We start from the raw sequence: 18,267 nt of genomic DNA on the forward strand, positions 1-18,267 counted from the left end.
ATGAAAAATATAATTGTGAGATAAGGGGAACATGTATTTTCAATAAAGTGTATTTTTGCTGCAGGTTTTAAAAGGGACAAGCAGGAGGAAGTTTTGTTTTCTCCTGTCATTAAAATGCACACCAGAACCAAATGTTTTGACACCTATGAACTGGGTCACTTTCCAATGCAAGCTTCAAAGATCATATGCTGGGCCAACGCCTGTGAGTCTCGGGAAGTGTTGCATATGAAAGCTCCAGTCAGGATGTGTAAATTGGCCTGAATGGGTGCTAAATAGGAAATCCTGTTGACCATCTGGGCTAGCTCACACCCGGAGTTTCCCTCCCAGCCTGAGAGAGGCCAGGTAAAGAGGGGAGTGCACCTATGCTAAATAGCCAAGGTGGCGTTGTCGCACAGACTCTGTGTGAACAGGAAATCTCTAGAGTGCCCACTCTCCAAACTGTGGGCAAGTAGGGGATTGGGGAATGAGAAAATTCCCACGAGGGGGATTGGGTGGGTATGTTGAAGATAGGCTTTCAAACCCTATATACATGCCACCAAGGCTATCCCCGTTGTCTTTCGTTTTCCATTCTACAATGTGAGCGGATTTCCATCACGCTTCTAACAGCGGATAAGAGCAGCAACAACCCTGGAACACAAAGAGTCTTATCACATCGGAACCAAGAACAGAACTCTGCGGCAGGACTCTGTGATTGCTGGGGATTATCTATCAGACCCCAACGGACCAGAAAAGACTTTGCACTCTCACAGAAGGATTGGGCTGGCAATTTGCGCCCTTGCAAAAAGACTACATTTTAAAGGACAATCTTCTGGTGCTTGGCACCTTTCTGGACATTATATCCAGTTTCTCTGTTCAGCAAGTGTTTTTATTAAGTGTATTCTAAGGTTGTCGTGTGTCTGTCTATCAAGGAAATAAATGACAATTTATTTTGCTCAACTTGTATGCTCAATCTAAACCCAAAATATAAATGTGTTGATAATAGTTGTGTCCATCGTGACAAAGAGGTTGATTCTATTGTACAAATGGGGATCACCAACAACTGGATTTCAGGAAAAACGGGCAAATTCCTTATGCAACGTTTTCCAAGAATGCCAATTCTGTATACTCTACCGAAAATACATAGTCCATCACTAAGCCACCAGGAAGGCCTATTATTTCGGCAAGAGGGTCTTTATGCCATCCACTTTCACAGTTTGTGGATTTTTATCTCCAGCCAATGGTCATGGGTATGAGTACAGCAGGGTTCCGTTCTAAGGACCTGCCACAAAGCGAAAATCGGCGGAAAGCGGAACTGGCGATTTTCCTTATGTGTGCATGTGCAGACCGGCAATGTGCCGATCTACGCATGCGCAAAATCGGCAAAACCCTCCATTCTGTGCATGCGCGACCCCAGACCGGCCCGTTCAGCGCATGCACAGACATGGCGGCTCCCTTATCGGTACCGCCGAAAAGCGGGGCCTTGCTGTACTTATGTAAAAGACATTACAGAGTTCATTTTGCAGATTAGTGACATCCAAATAGAGACAACAGATTGCATTCTGGTAACCCTGGATGTTGATAGTTTATATGCGCATCTCCATGGCAACGCAGCGTCGAATGACGCCATGGGGTCATAGAACGTAACGTCACATGACCCTGCGGCATCATTTGACGCCACATTGCCATGGAGAGGCGTGGACTGGAGCCAGGTAAGTGAGCATCGCGCCCCCCCCCCAAAAAAAAAGTCTCGTCTCCCAGGTTGTCTTAGCATACAATGCTTCCACTGCAGGCAGGGATTCTGGGTAATGACATGCAAATGAGCAGTGTCACCTTTTGCTTCCAATCCATTTAACATGGAACACCCTAGAAGCATATTCCTGCCACATTACACAGCTTTTCAGTACAGCCTGGGCTAACATGCATAGCCAGTAACACCTACTCACAGACACATCGATGAGACCCACAAGGTAAAAACAGCTGAGGATGGTTCATATTGGCTTTCCAATTTGAAGCCGGGATAGATTTCAACCGCACCTTAAATAAGTTGTTGTGGGTAAAAAAACAAAAAGTGACTAAAACTTATACATTACCAATACTTGTGTTAATTAAATTAAAACATGCTGGATAAAGCTTGCAATACAATATCATTAACCGTTACACATTTCATAGTTCAAAGATCATTGGTTTAGTTCTTTGGCCAAAAGATCACCCTTCCCACCTAAACAATGCAATTCCTAAAAGCCCTACTGTATGCCAACAAATATTTACAGTATCTGAAGCTCAACGTCTTCACTCATTTATGGTACAGAATTGCACAATTTAAAAGCTAGTATGTGTTAAGAGATAAGAAACAAATTATTTTTTAACTTACCTCTACTAGGGTGTTCCCCCCGAGCTGATCCATAACTGTTGTACCCCTGCAATTTTTATTTGCACACCAGGATAGCCAATATATTTTTTTATTCAATGAAAGTGCCAATTTTTAAAATATATATATATACTTAATTTTTATTAAGCTTTTTCATGGGGGGGCAGGGGGGGGGGTAAGGGGGTACAGAAAGGAACAGGAGGGGGTGGGAAATGCATTCCTGTAGACAGCGGTCATTACAATATACTGTACAGTACATGTGACATGTATTTGTTTGAATGTATTGCTTTGTTTCCCTTTCTTATTAATATTTACTAATCGTGACGCAGCATCCCAACCGTAAAACATCAGCAATTTCATAATTAGTTGCCTTATTTATCAGTAAGTGACACTGGGCTCTCATTCAATCAAGATCACGTCTCAAGAGGACCCCAGGTGTCCAATACCAGATAGGGTGCCTAGAGGGAAGTTATAGGAGGGCCGATTCCCTGTTCAGGCCCCGTACACTCATGTAGTAGATCCATGGTTCCCATTTTATGCAAGAGTCATGTAAGTAGCCCGAGATTTTTTCCCTGAAAAACGTATGCCATATTCTTTCCTCAATTTGCGTAATTGTGGGGCGGTCTTGTTTAAACCATAAAAAAATAAATACATTTGAAGTACTTTCTGTTTTCATACAAATCAATGCTGTATCAGCCCATCTAGAATAAAGGTCAAACAGCTTTGCGCCAATGCTTACAAATGTCTACAGATCAGAAACTGTGCAACTACTTTCAATCACTTTGCCCACAGGTTCCATGTGCAACTTGCTCTCAGCCAACAATTGACACCATATGTAGTAGTCTTGCAATCACATGTCACAAACACACAGTGCTACTGGATGTGACAAAGTATACAAAAAAAAAAAAAAAGAAGCAAAAATACCCAATGCTATATCCAACGACAAATCTCTAAATACTTACTTATGAGAAGACAAACCATTAAGTATAACTATGTATTTGTTGTCATATTGGATGAAGCATTGGGTATGTAGTGTATGAAGTGCATGAGGATAGGTTTGCACTCCCATTACTATAAGTGTTGATACAAAGAATCCACAGGCAAGAAAGAGGCAGATTTTTATTTATTTAAAGCCAAACATGAAAAAAAAAAAAAAAAAAAACATTCAAGATCAGTAACTTGACAGGATCTGGGATCCCAGTGGCTCAACTCCCTGCACCAAGGGAGCCCATGTTATGCCAATCTCTTGGAGGATATTACTGCAGGTGGTACAAGTACTTGGCAAGTGCATTAACTCCAGAGACCAGTGATATAACATTATAAATCTCATTGTGACCGGAAATCATCGGCAGCAGCTCAGAACTACACTGGGGTGGCAACTGGCCATGTTCCCTAATGACGGGAAGATTACATCTCCACAGACAGTGAAGAGAACTGAAAACATCTCGCCCTCCGATGACTGGTGATGTTACCTTCCTTCTCAGCAATACATTTATGTTCTATTAACCCTATCGCTGCTAGAGGATCCCTCGAATACAGTGCAAAGCTGTGTCAGGTAGCAAAGGGTTTTGTCACACATCCTCAAATCAATAACCCACGTCCCCAATCATTTGTTAAATTAAAAGCAGATAAAATTAACCCCAAAGATTAGCCCCCCTGTCCCCCCCAAAACGAAAGAAAACAAAGACAAACAGTGGGGAAGAATACTTGCAAGTATGGTCTCTTGCCGATTGGATAGGTTGTGTTGAATGAAGGGACAGGGCCGTGCCAACTTATTTTCGTGTAAGTTTAGCATTATTTCATTTCCCCTAAAAAAAGCAAAGTAACTTAGGATATAGTAGGAGCCCAATACTAGAAACGTAGGGGGAAGTTGGGTAAAATCTCAATGTAAAATGTACAAAAGCCCCAAACCTCTGCCTTTCATGGGGACAAGAAGTGTGAGGCGAGATTCAAGCAGAGTTTTCTGGTCCCATGTGCTGGATTCGCCCTGTAGTACAGCCTCCCCCTCCCCCCGCACATCCTCCTGAGGGTGGAAGTGGAAGACACAGAGCTGGAGACGGGCCCAGCATCTCTGGCACGGTAGACCCTGCTCCTCAGATGTTACACCAGTTTCTTTGCTTCAAAGAAGCCTTTCAGATGCCTCATCTGCCAGACTCCAATGGCCACAAGAATCAGTGTCTGGACGATTGACCACCACAGGACACGCTGGTTGGTGCTCTCACTGGTCTGACGGAACCTCTCCTCCCGCCACTGAAAGGAGAGCAAAAGATGGAGTGAGAAATCAGACCAGCAGTCAGGAGGGAAAGAGGTTTGCTCAATATAGGATGCTGGAGAATTTTGTCAATGAACGATGAGTGCTAATGCCATACATATAAAGTGTTAGAATAAAGGTGTGACCCCTCTCTTACTGGCTACAGATCTTTTGGCCAACACCATTGTTCGCTTAGAAAGAGCTCTCCAAACTTCTGCCTCATTGCCCATGTCCCGAAATAATGAAAAGTAGCAGCATTTAATACTTCTATATTGAACAGACTAGAATGACAACATGATGAAAATGTTCATTATATTGTAATAAATGTGTATTCATGTTAAATTTGACATGAAGCAAAAGGTGACACTGCTCATTTACATAATGTTACCCATTATCCCTGGCTGCAATGGAAGCTAGGAGATCATGGTAAAAAGCAGGTGTCATGAGATATTATGTATTTTAATCTATCTGGTGCTTCAGGGGTTAATGTGATAGGAGTTTTAGTTTAAAATAAACATCTGTTGAGGTTGTAACATGTCAGACTTTGTCCAGGTTTGTGGTTGACTTCAAAGAGAGCTTAATTGGGGGTGCCTATCCAGTATGAGCTCACTTAAAAAGGGCCAGATGGGTTGCACGTTGCTGCAAGTCTCCAGATAAGGGCAGAGGTGGGAATAAAATATGGCCCCTGTGACATTTTTTTTATTTATATTTTTTTTTAATTATAAGTTGCAGACCTGTCTGAGATGTGAATGTGCTCACAAGCGGTATTATTATTTGTTGAATACTTAACTGGGAAAATTATACGCTTATTTATTAAAACTGGAAAGAAGGTTATTGGAAAATAAGGCAAGAGGTGAAGGCGCTGTTCATAAGCAAACCGCACTATATATACTATCCGTGAGAGAGTAAGAAGCTTACATACAGAGGGTAAGGGAGTCCCTACGGAAGGGGCCTGGTTTGTTTCTCGGGGTCTTATTCTCTTACCCTCTGGTAGTTCTGCTCCTTTTGAATCTGCTCCACTTGTTCTATTAGCTGCCGGACACGTAGTTGCAACTCGCTCAGTTTGTCCTTGGCAGCAATCTCAGCATAATCGTTGGCATGCTCCCCAACCTGGAGATCAAGGTGTACCCTCTGCAGAAAGAGCACAGCTCTCAGGGATTGAAAGTGTAATCAGGTGGAAGAGGGGTAATGGGAAGAGCAATGAAAGTACTGGGGTGTGAGGGGGACAGACGCACAGCACACCGTTTCATTATTTCATGTACATAAATACATATATTTTAAATAATATTGGCTGGCTATTGGAACATCTGGTATTTTCCCATCTTCTAAGGCAGTGGTCCTCAAACCTTTTCTGAGGGACCGCTGAATACTTGAAAAAAAAAAAAAAAAAACCCCGGTGTTATCAAAGATGGCGCTCAAACCAAAATAAGTGCAATTCTTAAAATAAAACGAAAAACTCAATGAAGTGAATAATTCAATATAACATTAGTGCAATTAATTTGCATACTGTTCCGTGATATATATATATATATATATAAAATAGATATTTGTGAATTGCAGCTCAAACCCTTGTTGGGATTGCCCTCTCAATCCTATGTTTGTCGGAGTCCAAGGGAACGCAAATATGTGAAAGAACAGAAAACACAAATAGTGCAATATGTCTCTTAAAATGTGTAGATCAAATCTTCAGTATCCTATAGAAAGTGTACTCACGTACTCCTATTTCTTTAGGCATACCCTTAAACAGTGGCAATGTCGTGTGGTGACCTTCGTAGGAAAAATTAAAAACCAAATAGGGCAGACTGATAAAGTTTTATCTATAGATGGATACAAATGAATACACGGACATGGTGTCTGATATATCCCTGTTAGATTCTGACAGAACAAGCAGTTGCCAGTAGCCAGCTGAGATCCTTAGGCTGAGTCCAGGGCCAGCGCTTAGGCGCAGACCCGTGCTGAGGCGCGCTGACGCTTGTCAGTGAGCCCCTGCAGCCGCAATGAGAGCGGCTTTAGCAGGGGCTTGCGCACGCAGGCCTTACAAAAAAATTGTATTTTTCGCGCTCACGGGAGCGCAGGGACGGTCACGTGAGCGGTTCGCCCAATGAGGGCAAACCAGCTCCGTGACGTCACTGGCCCGCCCCCCGACCGCGCGCGCCCGCTTTCCCTCAGCCTCAGCACGCCTCCGCACGGCTGCAGTCTCTATGGACTCAGCCTTAGCGTTGACACCGCTCCTCTCCTCCGCTCTATCCGCGTCTCATCTGTGGTTGGCTCACGCACTTCCTCGTGTGAATGCCCAGATGGTGGAATCGCCGTCTGGGATCCTTAGGCTACGGCCCCAGTGTTCACTGCAGCACGCGCGGCTTCACGGGTGAAAGCCACGAGGTGCGGTCTAGGGTGAGCAATGGGAGGCACATTGGTTTACACTACCTGCACTCCCAGTGGTCTACACCATCTGCCCTTCCATTGGCTGCCCGCTGACCATGCGATTGCACCACGGCAAGGAAAGACAAAATTCTTGTCTTCCCTGCCAGCGGACGCATCATCACGCTTTGTGCGCACACGGCAACTGGGGCCTGCCCCATAGAGGGCTGTGCTGTGGGGCACACACGCCATAGCGTCCGCAGAAGTGGCCACTGGGGACCTGGCTTTAGCGTTGACACCTCTCCTCTATCCGCGCCTCATCTGTGGTTGGCTCCCGCACTTCCTGGTTTGAATGCCCAGATGGTGGATCAGAGAAACAGCAACATTATGATCAGCGTCCTGCAGTGGTAATTGCTTCACACAACGCGTTTCACCAGGAGTGTCCTGATGAAGCCGGTGAAACGCGTTGAGTGAAGCAATTACCACTGTGCAGGACGCTGATCACAATGTTGCTGGTTCTCTGATCCACCATCTGGGCATTCACACGAGGAAGTGTGGGAGCTGGGCATTCACACGAGGAAGTGTGCGAGCTGGGCATTCACACGAGGAAGTGTGCGAGCTGGGCATTCACACGAGGAAGTGTGGGAGCCAACCCCAGATGAGACGCGAGAGACGCGGATAGAGCGGAGGAAAGGAGCGGTGTCAACACTAAGGGTCCCAGGTGGCAACTGCTTGTTCTATGTCTGATATATGCCTGTTAGATTCTGACACCATGTCAGTGTATTCATTTTTATCCATCTATAGATAAAAAAGCTTTATCAGTCTGCACTATTTGGTTTGTAACTTTTCCTACGATGGTCACCACACACCAAGACGCATAGGGACACGACATTGCCACTGTTTATGGATATGCCTAAAAAAAAATAGGAGTATGTGAGTACACACTATAGGATGCTGAAAATGTGTAGATCAAATCTTACGCGACATATTGCACTATTTTTGCATTTTCTGTTTATCTTTCACATATTTGCGTTCCCCAAGACTTGGACTACGACGGACTACTGAACACGCCAGGTTTTAGGAATAACCAGTATACACAGGTGAATGTGCCAATTCTGCATGTGAGTAGTACGTTGGGTGGTTGCCTCAGACATTTGGTCTGAGAACAACTGGTTATGGCATGGATAACAAAGCTACAGCACGCAAGACAAATTTGCTTGGCACGCCATGGTTACACGACCAAGTTCTTGTAGACACAAAACGCACAAGTCATGCGACCAGACCGCAGCCATGCGACTCACTGCACAACATGCTTTACAGCGGGGTGTAATGTACCGGCAGATCGTAGGGTCAGGATTGCTGCCGTGCTCTCATATCATGCAAGGACTGTCCGGGTCACGTTATTGGACGTAAACTTACTTGGCACTCAAAATGTATTTCACTTCTTTTTTTTCACTTATATGGTACTCACCAGCATCCCCCCAGCAAAGAGCGCAAACTTGGTAGAGTTAGAGTGCAGGCAGATCTGATGTTCTCCAGGGGTGTGTGAAGTGAAGGTGAAGCGTCCTTCTGAGCCGTACTGCCGAGACAGTATGATCTAAAAAGGAAAGAATCCGATCATGTCTTACTGTGGATCCTGTGCACACAGCTTTCCCGTGTCAATACATCCCCATCTCCCCCAATGTGGAAGCGATGCTCCCGCACCTTATCATCTGGATCCTTCACCTCCACGAACATGCCAAGTCCGGGTGTTGCCGGGAGATATTCCTCCCTCTGCTTGTCATATAGCTGGGTGCGGTAATTACCTGCAACACCACAAACATGTGTGAGAAGAAACTTCACCTTCCAGAAGACTGAAACCGTCACAACTGCATCTACTTCTACATTAAAGGAGACACACTCTGGAAGCAAGTCCCATCTCAACAGAAGGATTAGACGTACATGACCTTTTGTTAGCATATAATGAAGTGCATTTTGAAGCATTATCTAAACACATGGATGGCTGTTAACACATGACAAGAATACGCATTTAAAAAAGACAGATCAAGACTTTGAGAATAGATTTTAGATACAGCTGCGGGCTTCAAGGGGTGATCAATTTCTTGCATTACCACAGAGACAATTTTCAGAAAAAACATGTAAAAATCGTTTGAGTGCAAGATATTTCTTCAAACTATATATGTTTAAGACTCAGACGCCTCCATCTGATATATCAAGACAGAAATTTCATGGAGGGTCAAAAGAGTTTATTTGAAAAGGGTAGCTTTAAAGGGGCAAGCCCCCCCAATGGTCTCCTCCAGGGGAAGCAAAATGGAGGCTTAAATCTCCTGCATCCACACAGGCCAATGGGAATCTTCCCATTGGCCCGCGTTACATGGGAAATGTAAACATCCATGAAGTAGCGGAGGCATCTCTTCAGTAACTCTCAGGATCCCCGGGGGCCCAGAGCTGTTCAGCCCTGGGCCCACCCCACCAAGTTTCCTACCCAAGTAGAAAGAAGGGGTCTGGGAAGAAGAACCTGCTGTCTTAAATCAGCGTGAACACAGGATTTCTCCCCCCCTTCCCCCACCCCACTGTTATAGCTCAACCTGTCTGTCAGAGAGCCAATAAAGATAAGAAAGACTATTTTCAACAAGTAGCCACATCAGATAAAAGGGACTAGATCACACTCCTCACAAGTTATCACCAGGTTTGCCAACTAACGCTCAAGAATAAACAATTCTTATAGTTGTTTCTTCTCTTTACTAATCCCACCTCTCCCCCAGTCTGTCTCCTGCTCCCCTCTTTATGCCACTCCCTCCTGGCTCCCCTTTTACTGTCACTCCCTCCTGGTTCCCCTCTTACTGCCCCACACCCTTTGTCTCCCAGCTCCACTCTTAGTGCACCTCTCCCCTTGTCTCACCTCTTAGTGCCCCTCTCCTCTTTGTGCCCCCTCCCCACGTCTCACCTCTTAGTGCCCCTCTCCCCACGTCTCGCCTCTTAGTGCCCCTGTCCCCACGTCTCGCCTCTTAGTGCCCCTCTCCCCACGTCTCGCCTCTTAGTGCCCCTCTCCCCACGTCTCGCCTCTTAGTGCCCCTCTCCCCACGTCTCGCCTTTTAGTGCCCCTCTCCCCACGTCTCGCCTTAGTGCCCCTCTCCCCTCGCCTCTTACTGCCCCTCCCACCTTGTCTCACCGCTTATTGCCCCTCTCCCCTGGTTTCTCTCTTACTGCCCCTCTCCCCTTGTCTTCGCTCTTACTGCCCCTCTCCCTTGGTCTCCTGGCTCCCCTCAGCCCCCTGTTCGCTAATCCCTCTCACCTATCACCATGGTCTCATCGGGGATCTCCTCTATGAAGCATTTCTTCTCGGTTTCCCCAATGTGGAAGTACAAGGAGGCCACAGGTCCCAGACAGGCGGCGAGGAGCAGGAGGAGCCGGGCGGCCGCCATCTTCACCCACAGCCGGAAGCTCACAGGGAACTAGTATTGCTACCCCGGCTGCCACGTCCTCCGAAGGAACCAATCAGCGGCGAGCGCGCTAGCGCTCTCGGGAAATGTAGTCTTTCCCTGCATTAAGGCTGCGTGACGTAAGCCAGGGTGTCTACTCCAACGGGCTTAACACTATAGGCCAGAGCTGCTTCATATTATTGGCTAACAGTTCTCAATGCATCATTATAATCACATTTACTTTCTTATATACACATATTATTTAGCCACACAAAACCTCAGTGAGATCACCTTCATGGAAATCTCAATGATATCCGGAATAATAAGATTAGTTAATGATTGCTACCGTAGGTAGCAGACATGCAGCGGTCTTGTCAAGTCGCACTGATTTGCAGCATCAGTGGTCTCTCTAAATAAAATCAGGACTTCCAGGAAAACTGTATAAAATAACTAAAATGAATTCTATTTTAGGACCAGTGTAAATATCTGAAATTAATTGGCATTTCATATATACTATAGCAAATACAAATGTTATAAACCACATTTCTGGTTTAGTGAGAAAATGTTTCGTTTTTCCAAGGAATCCTTTTGATACGGATACATACATTGTTTAAAGAATGTATAATTCATGTGCCTTTTGTATAAACCCAAAGCCATCATTCTCACCGAAACATGGCTAACTCCTAAAACCCTGGCTGCAAGTATCGACATTCAGCAGTACTCAATTTCTAGGGAAGACAGGTCAAAGAGAGGAGGAGGACTCTTATATTGAAGACTTGTTACAATTTACACTGCTAAATTGCCCCCCAAGACCACCCTCTTGAAATCCTAGTTGACAAAATTTGCCTCCCCTTCTCCAAGTCAATTCTTATTGCTGGCATCTACCACCCCCTAAAAGCCCCACTACAATCTCTAACCGATATCACTTCGTTTCTTGGCTGAATTTCCTCTCTGAACGGGAAGAGCGTGCTGTTAGTTCTTGGGGATTTCAACATCAATTGGTTTGACCCTAAAAACATCAAAATCCAGACACAACTCAAGTAACTAAACCTAACAACTAATTTCCTAACCCACAAGGACAAACCTAAAATCTCACAACCGTTCCTTGCTAGACTGGATTCCATCCTCTAGTCCCAACAGAATCAAATCCTTTGGCATCCTTCCTGACATTTTCAGTGACCATGCAATAGATAGGGGTGACCATATTCTTCCAGTGGAACACCGTGACACGTCGTGCAAGTGCGAAAGGCGAGCGACGACTGCGCATAAGGCAAGTGACAACCACGCATGCGCAAAAGGCGAGCGACGACCGCGCATATGGAGCTTGACGGCCACGCATGCGCTATCAGAGCTTGCCGGTCAATGAGCGCAGACCGTGCAATGGGCGCTTGCCAGCATTGCATGCGTGGCCAAAAAACGCCGATAGCCAGTAAGCGCCAATCGCGCATGCGTGGCCTGCAAGCTGTGAAAAAAAAACAGGACATTTAGGGACTTTTCGGGATACCGGGGCAGGGGACAAAAAAACGGAACATCTGGTCACCCTAACAATAGTGTACTGTGTAAAAAAATAAATAAATCAGACCACACAAATCAGGCCCTAAAGTTCTACTTACTAGAATATGTAGAAACGTTATCCCGCATGTTTCTGGCTGATCTTTGCAACTGTCCTTAGTACAGAATCAACTTGATACCTGACCCAGATTCTGCGCTTGATTATTTGCAAACAGAGGTCTTAAAGCTCGGTGACACCTTTACCAAACAAAGAATCAGGAAGCATGTACAATGTAACTATTCTTAAAAAAAAAACAAAAAAAAACGATGATAATGGTGCATGTAGGTAAAAGGATCTCCCCAAATCCCCAAAAGATATACAAAAAAAGGATACAGAATTACATGAAAAAACAGCGTCCCCCCCAAAATAATTTGACTTGTGCTTTTATTCCCCTTCTTTTCTCCCCAGCACTGTCCCTAGTATATGGATCTCATGCTTTGAGGGTTTTTTTTTGGGGGGGGGGGGGTTCATGTAATACTGTATCTTGCTACCATTTCTGTACATTGTAACCTAGTACAATTAGAGTGTTTCTGTGTGATAGTTTATTCTAGTGTGACAATCCTCATCAAAATACATCAAATCCAGCAAACTTCTGGAAGGTTATCAACAATATAGTGCAGCCTTCTACCCATCAAATATCAAAAAGATTGATACCACACTAACAAATCACACTGATATTGCAAACACATTCAATGAACACTTTGTGGGGTGTGCTACTTCTCTATTAGCAAAGTGAAACCTACAAACATGAAGCTCAATCTGGGAGGACCCCTACAGCCCAAATCAACTATATTTTGTTTAAAGCCATATCCCAAAGACCTGGAACACAGCCAGAGTTGGGACAAAAGCACTGTCTCAAACTACAGGCCAATCTCTCTTCTCCCAATACTATCCAAAGTCATGGAAAAATGTATCCACTCCCAATTAAGCAATTACTATACCAGGACAAATTTCCTTAGTCATCTCCAATCCAGCTTTCACCCCAAACACTACACTGTAACTACCCTCTTAAAGGTTTGCAATGAGACCCAGTGTGGTATTGAACTGGGACAATTTACTGATGTAATATTCCTAGATATTTCAAAGGTTTTTTATATTGTTGATCATGTTATCATGTTAAACGAGCTCCAGTGCTCTGGAATAGGGGAATACACTTTAAACTGGTTTCACTACTACCCATCAGGTAGATCCAAACATGTGTCTATCTCGGGCACTAACTCCAACCCCTTGGATATCGCCCATGGGATCCGGCAAGGCTCTGTTCAGTCTTCGTTAATGATCTAGAACAGCGGTGCGCAATCTGTGGGGCGCGACCCCCAGGGGGGGCGCGAGACTGCCGACGGGGGGCGCGGGGTTTACAGAGGCCCCGCGCGCTTCCCGAAGGCACTTAAATTAAGTGCCGGGGGAGCTGCAGGGCCTCTGTAAACCATACTTACCCGTGGCTCCGGCGGCTTCCTCCCGGCGTCGCCATGGCAACGCGGCGTCAAAATGACGCTGCGAGGTCATGTGACGTCACGTTGCTATGGCAACGTGACGTCATTACGCCGGTGCGAGGGTAAGTTGGGGTTGGGGGGGGCGCGGGAGTGAGGGGACAGCCGGCAGGGGGGCGCAGGGAAAAAAGTTTGCGCCCCCCTGATCTAGAACAAGGTAAGAATCAAAAACCCAGCCGCTCCATAATACAAAAAATAGGCACTCACCAGCAAAAAGGGGTCAAGAAAGCGCCACAGTAGGTGTGAAACATGTGGGAGAGTAGTTAGTACTGTCTGTTTTTTTGTTTTTTATGTAGTTCTTTAAAGTATATATTTTTAACCCCTTTTTGCTGGTGAGTGCCTATTTTTTGTATAATGGAGCGGCTGGATTTTTGATTCTTACCTTGTTCTATTGCCGTGTATGAGAATCTGCTTCACCACCGGATGCCTGGAGGAGACGCTTTTGGCAGCTGCATCAAGAAAGGATGACCAAGGCGGCATATCATCGTGAGTAAAGGGTACTCCACGCTGGGCGTAGCCAGGGTAAGGGGGACGATAGTGACTGCACCTCCCAATTGGTTGTCCCCCCGTGTCCCCTCCTTGTCACCATTATCTATCTGAACACAGAAAACTGCAGCCCCTTAATCCTTTATTTTCCGGTGTCAACTCCTATTATTACTTTACTACTGCCTAAAGGCTTTATTTCCAACCTCCTGGAGCTTTGACACGGTTTTTTCTTTGTTCATTAATGATCTTCCTATAGCTTGTAAGGGATCTCCAATGCACATGTATGCGGATTGCACAATCCTATATGCATACAGCCCTAGCCTCTCTGACCTTGGAACACATACTTCAATCTGATTTTTCGTGACTTGAAAACTGGATTTCCCAAAACAAACTGGTTTTAAACACGGAGAAGACTAACACAGGTATTTGGATAGAAGGCTACATTTCTAAAGCTACCAATGGTGGAACTACGGATGAGAACCAACTTTAATACCATGTTAGCCCCTGTCACTAATTTTAAATATCTGGGCATATGGTTTGACTCCCATTTAACGTTTGGATTACACATTGATACCCTGACATCCAAAACCTATGCCAAACTAGGTGTACTTGACAGGAACAAATCCTCCCTAAGCCAGCTGGTCAGAAACTGCATCACACAGCTGATGCCAATTATAGACTATGGGGACATAGTATATAGTACAGCACCCCAAACTCCCCTTAGCAAACTAGACACCCTCTACAACACACTGTCGCTTTGTCCTACAATGTAACTACAACACACATGATTGCAAAATGCTCAAAGAACTAGATTGGCTATCACTTGAATCTAGGCGCAAAGTTAATCTTTCCTGTCTTGCCTTCAAATACTTTCTGGGCAAGCTACCCGCCAATCTGAACAAGCTCCTCACCCCTACCACACACAGCACTTATTACCTGACATCTGACTGCAAAAGACAGTCCCAAGGTTCAACAAAGTATCCGGCCGCTCCTGCTTCTCTTACTCTGCACCCCGCAACTGAAACAATCCCAAAGGTCTCAAAAACTCTCAAAGCCACCGCCGGTCTAAGTTCTTTCAAAACTAAGGCTGTCTCACATTTTAATCTGGCCTGTAACTGTTATATACGCCTATAATATATATTATCTGTAACTGTTCATGCAATGTATAACCCTCTTCTAATAATGCAACCATATAGTCATCATAACTCTGTGCTTTGGACATACTTGAAAACGAGAGGTAACTCTCAAATGTAGTACTTCCTGGTAAAATATTTTATAAATAAACACAATGTAAATTTAAAGTTTTAGAAAAATATTGAGGGAGACATAATTTAAAAAAGCTGAAAGACTGGGTAATGAGTGATATTAATGCTTAGCTGCCCCGCTGATACCCAGGAGCCTATTCAACTTCGCAAATGGTGTTCACGAAACACAAATTGCCGTATTCATTACACAGTTCGTGCAACGCCTAACTGCAAAAACAGCATTTTGAGTTGCTATTTGGGTCTGGCTGTGCAAATTAGTACGCTATGCACATTGTGTATGCAAATGAAGGCATTTTGCAAAACGAGGTATTCACAAGTTACTCAATTAGTTGTAAGATTTGCATTCCACGGGGGAAATCTCACATCCTACGTTGAGGCAAAAATCATATTACTTCTAACACATTTGATGCAGTGAGTGCATGTAAATGAGATGTTCTTTGTAGCCATTTCTGAATAAATTAAATGAATATGGCGACACTTCAAAGTTATAACTGCACCCCGTTTCTGGGCAATTTTACTCGGCCCTACTCAATGTAATAAAGACGCACCCCAGCGTTGTAAAGGGTATCCCAGAATGCGACTTTACAAGAAAGAAGGAATATTGTACAGAATATATTGTACAGTTCTTAGGAGTGCATTTACAGTTTACGACTTTGAAAAGGTTGCTCTTTTAAAAACAGATTGGAACTTGTCATCAAATTCCCTCACTACCCAGTGAGGGTTCTGGGAGATTGTTGACTTAAGATCTTTACTAGAATCAGGGGAAATGGTGTGAAAGAAAAAGAATTCAGAAACAGAAGCATGCCAAAAACTAATCTCAAGTGGAACACTGCTAACTTGCCGTGAACATGGCACACACGACTGCAGCTTCTTCACTTTGTATTGTCACCCTGTTACTGAATTGAGCTGAAGCTGCAGTTATGACTGTGACCCAGGTGGTATGTTGAAACTATGTGAGGGATCTACATACTATAGTTATAAGCAACTTTCTAAACCAGGGCCCTTCAGCTGGCAGTCCACACGTGGGTAGCAGAGTCGTTTGCTAGTGCAATAGTCAGTCAAATGTTCAAAATGACATTACTCTTGTAGCCCTTCTACTCCTTTTTGTGTTTTTATTTAGATGCAGCCCCTTTGGAAATCTAGTTGTACTGCCCTGTTATCAAATGAGACATCAAATGACAGAAGCACATCACAGCCACCATTATTGATATAGCTTCAACATTTTTGTAATTAATGTATCTTAATTGTATGCGCCAAATAACAATGCAGGACAAACATACCAGGCTTCTTTTTATTTAATGGACAGCCACCTCAGTCACAGCTAAATGTTCCACATTGATGCTGGAAACACCTCCACATTCTCACCAAAAAAAAGTCAAAATTGTATTCAGTGGCATAAAGTAATTGCAGGGCTCTTTCCCAGGAGAATTACAGGGTATATAGTGCAGACCAAAGCTAAAAAGTCTTCTCCCCCAATCTTTATGTTGTAAACATTACAATGTCATCAAGAAAACCACAGTGGACACAGCAAATCATGCTTAATACCCCATCAGTACATGGAACCCCGGGTATCTGTGGTGTCCTAGATTCCAATTCACATCGTTGTGTGGGGCAGCTGATACAATCCACAGGATGCTGCTGATTAAAGGCTGGATCAGATGATAGTCTGTGTATAAGAATGCTTCCCAACACATCCCTAGTGCAGGCGTTGGAGGGTGACGCATCCCAGGACCTCTATGCAGAACTTTGTTATTTTTCTTCCCAGGAAATGTCTCCAAAGCAAACTCCGCTAAAGTCAGGTATTTATATTTTTAAAAAAAAATTATGAAAGGATAAAAAAAAAAATATTTCTGCTAGTGTCCTTAGAAGGATTGTGCCTCTCCCACCCCCACCTTCTGACACTATTAATTTCTTCACCTACAGATAAAAAGTACGAAAATACCTCTTAAATTATTTTCTTTTCAACCCACTTAAGAAATTTGTTTGTACAATCTGTGTTTTAAAAAAAAAAAAAAAAAGGTTCACATTTGGGCATCACAACGTTCGCCAGAACGTGCCGCTAGTAAAATCGTTTGTTTCTTTCTTGTCGTTTCTGGAACACAACTGCGCCTACTACAGCGCAGACGATTATACCCAGGAGTGCGGCCAGCAGCAGCAGGAAAACCTTCCAGCCTGTTAGAGGACCGTTGCGGAAATTCCCCGTTGGGTCATCGACATTGTCTGAGGAAGCCAGAGAGAAGAATCAAGTTAGATACACATTGAAGGTGCAATTCCACTTACTTAAGCGATATAAAACCATCTTTAGTTTCCCTCTTTGTTATAACATACACTGTGTAATCATTCAGTACATTTCTATTTCGGAGAAAATGCAAGGTAGACCAATATTTGCAGGGACTTGATAAACATTAGGCCAGACCACTGTAACACATTGCAGAATTGTTACTCAGCAACATGCAAGACCGAGATATCCCTCAAAGTACCGTGCTAAGTTATAGGACACACACACACACACACACACACACACACACACACACAATGATGCAATAGTTAGCACATTTATTCCCCCCCCCGAAATAAGTTACTACATGTAAGTGCACTTTTAAAAAACATCCTATAAGCTCAGTACTAACTGCCAGTGGTGATCAATTGTGCTCCCAGGAACACACCCAAACACTCCATGTTTAATTCCTGGTTAATCACATTCTAAGTAGTGAGAACACAAATGAATCATCAGGACTTCCATATACACTGTGTTATTGGACCATTTTAATAGGCCAAGTGTTTTTAAAGTCCTTAAGTGAAACAACATATCAAACCAGCACAGCGCTGTTAACAAATCAGACAACTTCAGTGTCTTATTCAATTACCCATTCAAAGCTTTTACATAACAATTTAGTGAGCGGAATAAGCCAGTTTCTATAGCCGCACTGACGTGTTCTACACCAGCGTGACACTTCATGCCAAAGATAACAAACTCACCCTTGGGGGACTTCAGCAAGCTCACACTGGGCTCTATCTTGGTCCAGTCAATGTTCTCATCATCTACCGGATGCTCCACCATCAGCTGGTACAGCTTCATGGAGATGATATCGT

At 44.2% G+C, this 18,267-nt stretch overlaps 2 protein-coding genes across 2 annotated transcripts in view; both read right to left on the reverse strand.

Annotated features, from left to right (window-relative positions):
- Positions 1–3,452: 3,452 nt before the first annotated feature.
- On the reverse strand, positions 3,453–10,421 carry TMED9 (transmembrane p24 trafficking protein 9). The gene is made up of 5 exons (XM_075600764.1): positions 10,255–10,421; positions 8,664–8,764; positions 8,431–8,556; positions 5,583–5,729; positions 3,453–4,597 (listed from the first exon to the last, which is right to left on the reverse strand). Exons 1-5 carry the CDS (start codon positions 10,382–10,384, stop codon positions 4,448–4,450), a joined length of 654 nt encoding a protein of 217 aa, XP_075456879.1. The 5' UTR covers positions 10,385–10,421; the 3' UTR covers positions 3,453–4,447.
- A 6,026-nt stretch (positions 10,422–16,447) lies between these two features.
- LMAN2 (lectin, mannose binding 2) overlaps positions 16,448–18,267 on the reverse strand; it is a 5,516-nt gene continuing 3,696 nt past the window's right edge. Inside the window, exons 7-8 of the mRNA XM_075600766.1 lie at positions 18,154–18,267; positions 16,448–17,394 (exon numbers count right to left, since the gene is read on the reverse strand). The exon at positions 18,154–18,267 is cut by the window's right edge and continues 6 nt beyond it. Of these exons, the coding sequence (XP_075456881.1) occupies positions 17,234–17,394; positions 18,154–18,267 (275 nt within the window). The 3' untranslated portion in view covers positions 16,448–17,233. The remainder of the gene's footprint in view (positions 17,395–18,153) is intronic.

Source organism: Ascaphus truei, chromosome 5 (genome assembly GCF_040206685.1).
Source record: "Ascaphus truei isolate aAscTru1 chromosome 5, aAscTru1.hap1, whole genome shotgun sequence".
NCBI lineage: Eukaryota > Metazoa > Chordata > Amphibia > Anura > Ascaphidae > Ascaphus > Ascaphus truei.

Bases quoted from the DNA above. Each gene is read 5' to 3' on its own strand.
- TMED9 (XM_075600764.1), bottom strand. From the start codon at position 10,384: ATGGCGGCCGCCCGGCTCCTCCTGCTCCTCGCCGCCTGTCTGGGACCT. The intron at 8,557-8,663 runs GTGCGGGAGCAT...TTTCCTTTTTAG, and splicing joins TGAAGGATCCAGATGATAAG to ATCATACTGTCTCGGCAGTA. The intron at 4,598-5,582 runs GTAAGAGAATAA...CTCTCCTTTCAG, and splicing joins AGGAGCAGAACTACCAGAGG to TGGCGGGAGGAGAGGTTCCG.